The 12,838-nt window shown below is 35.0% G+C and overlaps 1 protein-coding gene across 3 annotated transcripts in view; it reads left to right on the top strand.

Annotated features, from left to right (window-relative positions):
• LOC150098036 (nose resistant to fluoxetine protein 6-like) overlaps positions 1-12,838 on the top strand; it is a 202,238-nt gene that overhangs the window by 123,560 nt on the left and 65,840 nt on the right. For all 3 annotated transcript variants that reach the window (XR_016549590.1, XM_090406345.1, XM_090406346.1), the window contains exon 9: positions 1,144-1,309. Coding sequence is in view for 2 of the 3 variants with exons in the window: in XM_090406345.1 (XP_090262471.1) it covers positions 1,144-1,309 (166 nt within the window). In the remaining variant the exon portion in view is untranslated. The remainder of the gene's footprint in view (positions 1-1,143; positions 1,310-12,838) is intronic.

Below are 12,838 nucleotides of genomic sequence, written 5' to 3'. Positions count from 1 at the left end.
ATTTGCAGATACTTATTAATTCTATCAAGGCCACAAACTCTGCACTCTTATTCTTAATACTCTCTACATTGGTGTATAAGCATAGTATCTTGCCATTGGGGCATTTATCTTACATTGATCCTGGTAGTTTATACTCACAGTCTTACCATCCAGGTATTCATTTCCCTGACTAGCTACACACTATTCTTCTCTTATCAACATTCTACCCAGCTTCATACTGCCACTCACATTCAAATGCAGATCATTTGCATCAAATTCTCTTTACTATCATACCTTGACAACACACGATTCTCTTCTGCTTTGCTGTCTCTGGCAATGCTTGCAATTTTGCATAACCTCATTCACACTTCCCTTCAAATCATACCAGCACAGTCAACTCTTCTGCATTTCCCCTCATCTCTACAGTGACTCTTCTTATCATTACTCTTCTGAAATATACTTTTAACACGTGCTCCAGTTTTGCATCTTTCACCCCAGAGTCCCCATACAGTACTACACTACTTTCCATCATTCCACTGCAGTCATTCATGTTTGACTCTTCTACAGGGCTCTACTTATGCACAGGTGCATGAGGCTCTAGCTGGGGGCTCCAAAATTAGGGCCAATTTAAGGGTCCCGAACAATGAGGGGCCCTAGCACCTCATGGCCCCCACCAGCCTCGAGTAAAGTGTAAGTATGGCCCTGCTCCTCTATTACTGGCATCTTTCTTCTTACACCTCCAACTTCCAGTCTCTTCTCTAAATTTCCTATATCACTCTGCACATACCTCAATTTGTTCCTCAACCTTACCAGTTCTTTTCTAATATTCTTCATTCATATTTTTCATATTAGCTTCTTTACCATTCTGCTTTCATTTTTCTACAGTTCTACTGTTTTTCGCTTCTTCATCGATAACTTCTTTCACCAGATTTCTCATCTGCTTTTTCACAACTTCCTTGCCACTCATTTGCAGTGGAAAACAACCAATAAATGCTCTAACAAAAATAAAAATAAACTCCTAGTTACGAGTGAAAAATATGCCATGTTTATTTTACCAAAACACTTCTAAAAATGAACTTTTGTTATATGTGGTATTCATTGGACTTGTAATATAGAAGTCCATTTATATAGAAGATCGTTTATATTTTATCATTTATATTTTAGAATGCTTCCTGGGCAGTTGCTTCTTATTGCACTTTTAATGGTTCTTCCAATTATGGGATCTGGACCCTTGTGGAAAAAGACATTTGAAATACCAGTTAACAGCTGCAAAAGAAATTGGTGGACCAATGTACTCTTTATACAAAATTTCTGTGGCTGTGAAAATATGGTTAGTTATGTTATCAATTATAAATCAGAGCATTTAGTGTTTGTTAATCATTTCTGAAGGTTGATAAAAAAAAAAGAAAAGAATATCGTGATTTTAAGTATGCATGATTTTGCAGAACCAAATTTCTATATCTCATAGTAATTAACATTATTGAAGTCATCCAGAAATATTTCAGCACCCTCAGTTTCGTTTAAAAATAGTTGTGCTTTCAGGAGAATTTTTCAAATGTTGGAAATAAAAAAAAAAGGTTTATTGTGACTTACGTGAAATCAGGTAAACAAGAATGATGTGATGGGGTCTTATCACTATTTCATTTGGAAATAGTGATAAGACACCATGAGGCCTTAGGATAATAATAATGATATTGCCAAATTTTTGTTTGATAATTGTTTAGATAAAATAGAAAGGTGTAAAATATTCATGTAATTTAATCACTCAATAGATTTAGAAACCTTCCTCTTTATTTGTCTTACTACCTAAGTTCTATTAATTTACAAAATCCTTGCTTGTAATAGCTACTTGCTTATATTACTTTGTATCAAGTATTATAATTCCTTCAGCATTCCAGAAAAGAGGGCATTAACCTTTCTTATAGATGGCTGCCTGAAATTTTTTATGGAAGAAAAGTCAGACATTATACTGAAGTCGAACACTTCATCAGGCTTTCAGCTTTTTAGCTGCAAAATTGCCAGTCATACCACATCTTAAATTCACTCGTAGACTGTGCACTTAACATAATTTCACAACACTCTATCAGTTCATAATTTTCTTAAAACATGCTCTTTATATCATTATACATCATGTCTTTATACTTCCATATCCCCTTAAATCAAAGCAACCTGTCCAGCTCGAACTAACTAGTTGTTTGATATCTCTTTACAGACCATTCAAAATATCATTAACATACAGGTTAAACAGCAGTGATCCAAGTAGAGTCCTATGGCATATTACTTATCATCCTTCTTCTTAAGATGCTGCTATCCTTCCATGTAGAAATTCTTTTCATACCTTTCCTTAGTGTTTCACATCTTCTAACTTTTTACATCCATCCATGTATTTTACATACATTTACATACAGATTCTGTATGGTCACTCAGATGCTCAGTGATGTGCCACACCAGTCCTCACCATGTGGTCCTGTTGTATGCTTTTCTGGAGGCTTCAACTATCTGAAGATCAATCTCCAGACATACCATCTGTCTATTTCATTGAAGGTGTACCTCTTCCTCTTTTTCCAGGAACATTACTTTCTATTACTGTTTTGAGAAGTCCTCCTTCCATTCTTTCAGTGTGTCCAAAGTATTTCAACTTTCTTCTGTCAATATCCTTAAGAAGCCTTAAGGTTCTAGCCAATCCTTTCTAACACTCATCCATGTATCCACCTTTCAGTATATGATATCTTCAACAACCTTCTGACACCACATCTCAAAAGCAACTGTCCTTTTCCTATCAGACTTCTTTAGGTTCCAAGCCTCACAACCATAGGTCACTATTGGAAAAACAGCTGCATCCAAAGTTCTCAACTATGTTCTTGTGGAGATAGCTCCATCCTTCCAGATTTTAAACACAAGTCTCTGACTGTTGTTTTAGCCATTCCTAATCTTCTGGTGTTTTCAGAACAGCAATTCTTCACATCAATAATGGATCCCAGGTATGCAAACTTGCTGACTTCCTCAGTTCTTTCCCTGTTAAGGTACACTTGTTTCTCAGGAGCTTTCCTGTCTGTATTTCTTTTGAGAACCATAACCGTTGTCCTGCTAGGATTAAGCTGAAGTCCTCTGTTCTTAGTGATCTCATTAACTTTGGCAAGAATTTGTTCTAGTTCTTCCTTGTCATTACAAAGGAGTACCATATCATCAGTGTATACCTCAGATTACTAAACAAGCTACCACCTATCCTAATTCCTATCTTTAGCTCATCCAATGCTATATGAATTTGCATTCATATAGCATTGGATTTAGTATCTATGTCCTCAGCATAGATACTAAACAGGTGAGGAGAAAGTAGGCATCCTTGCCTAACACCCTTTCCAACCTGAAGCCAATCAGTTAATCCAACACCTGTTCTTACCGTGGCGTCTTGTTGACTGTACAAGTTAGCTATCAATTTGATAATGTGTTGAGGAAAACCCATTCTTTTTATTACTTCCACAGTTGCACATACTGAACAGAGTCAAAAGCTGTAGAGTAATCTATGAAACACATTACCATAGAGGGTCTAAATTCTGTATACTTTTTTATGATTTGTTTAAGGCAAAGGATCTGATCTCTGGTACCCTTACCTTTCCCAAAACCTGCTTGTTTCTCCGGCATCTCTCCCTCAACTTTTGCATTAATGCTATTTAGAATGATCTTTAATAAAATCTTGCTTGCATGAGAGATTAAACTAATAGTTCTATAGTTCTTGCAATTCTTTATATCTCCCTTCTTATGTAGCCCCTATATCCTTGTAATCAATCTATGAAAACACCATTCTCCATCATCTGTGTCCTTAATTAACACCTCTTGACATATACCATTGGGGGTGGGGGTACAGGATCTTATAATAGTACTACATGAAAAGTTATAGCATTACTAATTTCCTCTCAAAATTTCCTCCAGATTAACCTGTTATCTGTCAACATTACAATATTATCAGATCTTATGTTTCTATCTTCTAAGGCACTTTTTGCTGTACCAATCAACCTACATGTTGGTTTTCCTCTGGGTATTTTTCCTGCCATCCTGGCACAGAACACTTGTTTTGCTAATCTTTCTTCTCCCATTCTGTTTAAGTGGCAATAAGCATTCATAAGTGTGGCCACTTATGTATGCTTATTGTTAGCATTCAGAAATGTGTTAGCACAGCTAATGCATTCCTGAATGCTAACAGTTTCAAGTTCATTCCTAATATCCTCATTTTTAATATGATACCGCCATTGATGCTCTGTTTGCTCCCCTAATCTTTCTCAGGACTCTCATATCTGTGGTCTCCAGTCTTTGATCAACAGTTTTATTTCTAACCCATCTCTCAGATACATAAGTTAAAATTGGTTTGAACACTGTTTTGTATACAGCTAGTAGTGTTTTTACTAATCTCTTTCTCTCATATAAATTTATTCAGTTGACTTCCTACCATATCAGCTTTGCTAATTCTGCTGTCTATTTCCAAATTTAATTTGCCGTCTTCACTAAAAAGTGTGCCTAAGTAGATGAAATGTTTTACTTGTTCTATGTGTTCTCCATTTAGGATGCAGTTGGTTTTCAATGTTTCTGCTTATTTTCATTGTCTTTGTCTTTTTAATGCTGATTTTCACACTAAATTTATTACAGCTATTTTATTTATTATATTTATTATTAAATTTATAAATTTATTAATATGTCCAATCCTCACCTTCTTGTGGTGCACCCTGTTTGGTATCTACCTGGATACTGAATGAACGAGGATGGGCTGACAATTTGGGATTTAGCCGACCAAATTGTATTCTTGGCTTAAACCAAAATATAAAATGATGGTACAACATGACAGAATTTCCTGCTCGTGGGGGCGTCGCCTGGTTAAACAAAGCCCTCATTGTTTTCACCAGGGAACCAGGGTGAACAGTGAAAAGCAAGCTACTGTGACAAATCCTAAAACACACCCCAACTCAACATCACCAGAGTTCAAGATTGGTACTATCAATATAAGAAGACTAAATGGCAAAGAAATGGAGCTAGCTGAAGATCTGGATAAGTACCAGATTGACATAATAGGGGTGATTGAAACAAAAAAGACAAAAACTGGTGAGCACTTTCTGAGCAATAAATACATGCTATATTCAGGCAATGACAATCAAGGAAAAGGAGGAGTAGCCATAGCATTCAACACTGAATATGAGGATAATCTCCTTGAATGGCAGACAGTCTGAAGTAGAGTGATGTAGGCAAATATCAGAATGGGGAACTAGACAATGAGACTTATTTGTGCTTACGGTCCCACAGAAGTTTTCACTAAGGTAGAAGTGGAGGAATGTTTTTGAGCCTTTAGAGAAAGCAACTGACACAATAAAAAAGGAAAAGTTGGACCTTGTTGAGGATCAGCAGTGTAGGAAATAATTGTCAGACATACAAAAATATTTTGAGAAAAGAGCAAAGCTAATAATAATGGCAAATACCTGTTGGATTTCTGCTCAGGACATGCATTGATTATTACTAACACAGTGTTCCAACATAAAAATGTGCACAAATTCACATGGAGAGAAGAGGCAAGAAATAAGAAAAGTCTCATTCACTATGTTATTGTCAATAATGATGTTTTCTACCTGGTGCACGACACCAGAGTGTACAGAGGATTTGAAATTAGAAGTGATCACTATTTAGTCTTGAGTAGGATGAAATTGCATTTCATATTGAAAAGAATAACAAGTAAGAAAGTTTTAAAGCGAATAAAAGTTGAGTAACTCTCAGATGTGAACTGTAGACTAAAATACACAAACATTATTGAAGAAAAAAATGAAAGAGTTTGAGAACAGGAACCAAACCTTGGAGATTCAGTGGCAAATCCTGAAGAAAATATTGATTGATTCAGCCAGAGAAGCATGTGATGAGGTTGTCTACAAGGATAGAAAAATCTGAACTCTATGTTGAACACAGGAAGTGAAAGAGGCAGTGAAGGAAAAGAGGAAAGCATATCAAAAGTTCCTGATAAATAAGTCAGTTTGTGCTCTTAGAGAATACAGAGACAAATGTAAGAAAGCTAAACACTGTGTAAAACTAACTAAACAAAAGTCATGAGAGAACTTTGGCAGGAACATAAAAAATAAATATCAAGAAGGTGGCGAAATATTCTGGAGGTTGTGGAAGAAGCTTAGGTATGGAAAAAAGAGTGCCATAAAAGGAGTTAGAGATGATAAATATGACATAAAATAGGAGGAAAAGAAATCCTTGAGATATGGAGTAATTACTTTGAAAAACTGCTAAATAAAACAAGCAGTGATGACAGCACAGTGGTAAAAAACACTGACCAGGCATGCAGTCAGGAATACATATCCATACTTGAAGTAGAAAAAAAGTCATCAAAGACTTGAAATGTGGAAAGGCTGATATTCGACCAGAAATGCTGAAGTATGGTGGTATAAAAGTCTTACAGTGGCCGCAGTGCATAGTTGAGAAAGCCTGGACAGAGGGATTTCCGATGATTGGAGTAGAGCTCTCATAGTACCCATATATAAAAAGGGAAATAAAACTGAATGTGAGAATTACAGAGGTATTTCCCTACTGAGTGTTCCTGGTAAGGTATATGGAAGTATACGTGAGAAATGGTTGAGAAGAATTGTGGAAGAAAAGTTTGGTGAAGAACAAGCTGGATTCAGGTCATATCAGGATCAGGTTTTCAATTTACAACAAAATAGTTGAGAAATCATGAGAATATAACAAAGAGCTGTATATAAGTTTTGTAGATCTGGAAAAGGCATATGACAAGGTGCCAAGAGAGAAGATATTAGACACCATATCACCATATAACAGAATCAGTTATATGGTGTCAATGGTGCATTATATTAAACAATATTTAGTCTTTATTTGAATTGTAAGTCAGCAGTTATTGAAGGAAGTACAGTAAGATGGCTTGATGTTAAATCTGGTGTCAGACAAGAATGTACATTATCCCCTCTGTTATTCATTATCCATATGGATCACATTATGAATGAAAATGGTATTAAACTTGATATCCAAATTGGAGATGTTAATCTTAGCTCTTTGTTTTATGCGGATGATGTTATACTTCTAAATAAATCTGCTAGAAGTCTGCATGATTCCCTGACTAAATTGAGTAACTGTTGTAATAGCTATGATATGATGATCAGCATTAAAAAGACAAAGACAATGAAAATAGGCAGAAACATTGAAAATATCGACTTCATTGTGAATGGAGAACTTATAGAATAAGTAAAACATTTCAGCTACTTAGGCACAATTTTTAGTGAAGATGGTAAATTAAATATGGAAATAGACAACAAAATCAACAAAGCTGGTATGGTAGGAAGTCAACTAAATAAATTTATATGGAATAAGAAAGAAATTAGTCAGAACACTAAATTAGCTGTATACAAGACAGTGTTCAAACTAATTTTAACTAATGGATCTGAAAGCTGGGTTAGAAGTAAAACACTTGACCAAAGACTAGAGACTGCAGATATGAGAGTCCTGAGAAAGATTATGGGCATGAACAGATGGCATCAATGGCAATATCATATTAAAAATGAGGATATTAAGAAAGAACTTGATATTGTCAGCATCCAGGGATTCATTAACAGAGATATAGACTAGTCCTGGATATGTTATACTCTTTAATAAATCCAGTTAACTTCCTATCTACAATTTTACTCCAAATTAGTCTGTTACCTGTCAAGGCTCCAATATTATCAGGTCTTATATTCTGAGAGCTGGGTTAGAAGTAAAACACTTGACCAAAGACTAGAGACTGCAGATATGAGAGTCCTGAGAAAGATTATGGGCATGAACAGATGGCATCAATGGCAATATCATATTAAAAATGAGGATATTAAGAAAGAACTTGATATTGTCAGCATCCAGGGATTCATTAATAGAGATATAGACTAGTCCTGGATATGTTATACTCTTTAATAAATCCAGTTAACTTCCTATCTACAATTTTACTCCAAATTAGTCTGTTACCTGTCAAGTCTCCAATATTATCAGGTCTTATATTCTGTCTTCTAAGGCACTTTTTACTGTATCAACCCACCTATATCTTGGTCTTCCTCTGTGTCTTTTTCCTGCCAACCTGGAAGAGAATACTTGTTTTGCTAATCTTTCCTCTCCCATTCTGCTTAAGTGACCATACCACCTGAGATTAGCTCTGCCATTTCATGCCCCTAATCTTTCTCAGGACTCTCATATCTGCGGTCTCTGCATAAAATAAAGAGTTGAGACCAACATCTCCAATCTTGATATCAGGTTTGATACAGCTTTCTTTCATAATGTGATCCATATAGATAGTGTTTCTCAACCTGTGATCTACAGACCACAGGTGGTCTGCAGGCAGACTTAAATTAATTAAATAAATATTTTTTTTAATTATCCAAATAAAACAAATTAAAATTGAATAAGTAAGTAAAAATTATTGAAATCAAATGGCTCTTAAAAAACTAACAAAAAGCATCAGAATGTTCAAAGGCAGAAGCAATAAAACTATATTGTTTTTCACTTCACCCCTCTTTTATTATTCGTCATTCTGCTGCTAAATTTGTAGCTGCAGAATGACGAATAATAAAAGACGAGTAAAGTGAAAAATAATATAGTTTTATTGCTTCTGCCTTCCTTTGCTGTTTTGTCAGATTTGTCAGATATCCACATTTTAACCAATTGCTTGTTATGTATTGATTTTTATTATTGAAGGTTTCCTTCAACCATTGCTCAATATATCTTCAGAAGTGCTAAGTGATACTTGAACAAAGTGTGTCGTGAGTTAACCCCGGTATTTATATATTTATATGTTTTTCAGAAACGTTTTTTTTAATAATGGAAAAGTGGCTTAGAACTAGGACTTTGAAAAGAAGAGCAAATGAAACAGGTGAAACCCTAGTTGTGATACAAGTGTTGTAACGGCGAGTAATTCTCATACTATTAAAGTAGAAGAAACAAGCAGTTCAAAGAAAAAATACAGTAGGAAATATAACACTTCATATTTGGAATTCTGGTTTACTTGTTGTGGAGATGTGTTGTGTGTTATGAAGTGTTGTCGAACGAGTGCATGAAACCTGCAAAACTCCGACATTTAGAAACTAAACATTGTGATGTGAAAAATAAGCCAATTGAATTTTTTCAGCTACGCTTAGGGACATTAAATCATGGGAAAGATATAATTTCAGCCATGGGTTCCATAATAGCAAAACACTGGAAGCATCCTATCTCTTCAGTTTGCGCATAGCGAAAACAGGGAAACCTCATTCTATCAGGGAAATTTTACTACTTCCAGCTATAAAAGATGTGGTAAAAACTATGTTACGCAACACGTTACTAAAAGATGTTGATTTGATTCCTCTTTCAAATGACACTGTTGATCGCAGAATTAATGATATGGCAGGTGACATAGAATCTCAGTTAATCGAAAGAGTTAAGAAGAGCCCTTATTATGTGTTACAAATAGATGAGACTACTGATGTTACAAATGATGCGCAGTTAATACTACGTAAGATATGTGCACGATAACAATATTCATGATGATATTCTGTTTTGTAGAACTTTGTCATCCCGAACAACTGGAGAAAAAATGTTTCACACTCTCAATAATTACATAATACCCAAAGGGATTCAGTACGAAAAATGTATATGCTTCTGTTCAGACGGAGCTTGCGCTCTTACAGGAAGGCATAGTGGGGTTGTTTCTAAGGTCAGAGAAGTAGCTCCGGATATGAATTGGGTGCATTGTTTCATACACAGGGAAGCGTTATCCTCCAAAGGAATGCCACCAGAATTTAAAACTGTGTTATACAACGCTGCTTAATTTTATTAAAGCTTGACCATTTAATAACAGGTTAATTTCAGTACTCTACGATGAAATGGACAGTGAATATACACAACTTTTGCTTCATTCTGAAATTTGCTGGCTTTCCAGGAGTAAAACTCCGTGCCTTAATTGAAATAACAAGGTTATTTCAATTAAGGCATGGAGTTTTATTATTTGTAAATGAACGTAATTCTGATTTTGCATCACCCCTTGTTGACGAAGCATGGTTGTCAACACTATCTTATCTTTCAGACATTTTTTCAAAATTAAATAAACTAAATCTCTCCCTTCAGGGAAATTTTTTAACTGTTCTTGAATGCCTACGACAAAATAAAGGCATTCGAGAAAAAACTGGTTTTATGGATTAATTATGTAAAAGACAGACAATTTGCACCTTTTCCAACATTGGAAACCTTTTTAGTGGAAAATAATATTTCTGTTCATTCTGAGTTTGTGGAAAGGGTTTGTGACCACCTCAAAAATCTAAAACGGAATTTTGAAACATATTTTCTGAATAACTTTTATAAGAAATTTCTGTGGGTTCGCGATCCATTTCAGGCCTGCAGTCATGAGAATGACCTTTCGTTATTGAATAAGGACAGTTAATTGAGCTTTCAAGTGACAGTGGGCTTAAAATGCAATTCCGTGATTCGTTTTGCTCGATTTTGGATCTCGTCTTCAGTGAGAAGTGAATTTCTGGAATTATCTGAAGAAGCATTGAAAATCGCCCTGAAGTTTTCTACAATCTATCTTTGTGAGAAAGGATTTTCATCGCTCCTTCAAATAAAAACAAAATACAGAAATCGTCTTAATGTGTGTGCCGATCTCCGACTGAAGTTGACCAATATTGAGCTAGATATCCAGCCGTAAGGGCCGAAAAGCTCAATCATCTCATTAAAAGTAAGTAGTAACATAATTATATCATCTTATTTATTTGTTTAATAAAAATTAAAACTTTGTTCAATGATGATACACTTTTAATCGTTTACTTCCAATTTAATTAATTATGTTGCCATATCTTTCAAAACATGCTTTTAGATTTATTATGTTATGTTATAAATGGCACAGTTTTTCCGAAATGTTGGTAATTCTTACATAGGTTTTTTAAAAAAATTACAAAAAGTCAAAACGACATATAGGGAAATAAATTAAAAACACTATGTTTATTTTTGAAATAAAACTTTCATTCCATTCTAAAATGTTATTTTTCTTGCTTTTCTGTTCGCAAAATCGTCGATCACATTGTCGAAGTCTATTTCATCACTCAGTTGCCGTTTTATAGACAGTAAGGCAAGATTTCATAAACGCCAAAAAAGGTGCTACCAGGGGCAGATTCCCCCCCCCCCCAGCTACGCCTATGTAACTTAGTGGTCTGCAGAATCGTTTTAGCCATTTTACTGGTCCTTGGGCTTAGAAAGGTTGAGAAACGCTGATATAGATGATGAATAATAATGGAGATAATGTACACACTTGTTTCACACCTGACTTAACATCAAAATATATTCCTGTGCCTCCTTCAATTCTAACTGCTTATTAATAACTCAAATGGATACTGTGTATTGCTTGCTTGATATAGTGTCTCATTTACACTATATGAGTAGAGTGTTTTGAACTGCTTTCCTCTTGGCACCATGTCATATGCCTTTTCCAGATCTTCTTCTTTGAGTGCTATCTCCTATCGGAGATCGGCGACCACCTTGGCAAATTTTGAGCGATTCTCAGCCACTCTAAACAGTCCCTCAGAGCTCATGCCAGCCAAGATTTTCTTCATCTTCCCTGTCCTCTTCTTCCATTTATTTTCCCCTTTATATTTCCTTCTTCCTTTGTAAAACATTCTGTGGGACCATAAGCACAAATAAGTCTCATTGTCTGTTTCCCATTCTGATATTAGCTCACATCACTCTACTTGATATTTCCTGCCATTTAAAGAAGATTATCTTCATATATTTAGTATTTAATATTATAGCTACTCCTTCTTTTCCCTGATTGTTATTTCCTGAATATAACATCTTGTATTTGCTGCTTAGAAAGGTCTCACCTGTTTTTGTCTTTGTTTTCATAACACCTATTATGTCAATCTGGCACTTATCCAATTCTTCTGCTAGTTCCATTTTTTTTTTTTTCATTGTTGCTTTTATGTTGATGGTGCGTGTGTGTATGTGTGTGTGAAGTGTGAACTGACGTGATTAAGACACCAATATAGACAAATAATTTTCTATAAATAATTTATCTTTTTTGTCCATATTTATGATGGAAAACAGTATTAACGATATACTTAATGTCCTGTTTTCTGCCAAGCTCATGCAGATTGTATGATTATAGTTGAACTTGTGTATAAATTACCTTGATGGGCCTGTGTTTCATTCAGGATTTCTCCATGAGTACAGGTCACAAAGATGCCTCCAATGATCTCATTCTTGAGCCTCTCTCTTCCATTACCTATTGATCACTAATAGGTCTTCCTGGTTTTCTCTTTATTCTTGGTTGCCAATTAAGTATTCTATATGTCCATCTGTTATCTCTGAGTCTGGCTACGTGGCCTGCCCATCTCATCTTTGTTTCCTATACTGCAGTTACCACATCTTTTACATCTGATCTTTCTCTTAGTTCCATATTTCTAACATGTTCCATTTTGCTGATGTTACAAATCCTACATTATGTTGCATACTGAGTTATCCTGAGAGTCTCTTCTTCTTGTTTTGTTGTGTTCCATGTTTCTGATCTGTATGTTAGTGATAGAAGAATGTCACTATTAAATAGTTTTGCCTTCGCAGAGATGGATCAGTAAGTGTGTCTTTTAGTCTGTTGAATGATAGCCATGTTGCTTTTTTTCTTTCTTTTTTACTAATTTTCAAATAAATCGTTATTCATTTTTATTGTTTGTCCTAAGTAATTGTAAGAGTCAACCTGTTCTATAAGGATGTTATCAATATATAGGTGACTGCCACTTTTGTAGATGTTTTTATCCATTTTGTTTTTTCTAGATTCATTTCTAAGCCTATCTCACTGCTGTTTGTGTATATTTTTTTTTTCACCTATTTC

The sequence above is a fragment of the Typopeltis vanoorti genome, chromosome 16, assembly GCF_054136105.1.
Source record: "Typopeltis vanoorti isolate ZY-2024b chromosome 16, IOZ_Tvanoo_1.0, whole genome shotgun sequence".
Taxonomy (NCBI): domain Eukaryota; kingdom Metazoa; phylum Arthropoda; class Arachnida; order Uropygi; family Thelyphonidae; genus Typopeltis; species Typopeltis vanoorti.
The sequence above is the reverse complement of the archived record's forward strand: the minus strand, read 5'-3'. Positions and strand labels throughout refer to the sequence as shown.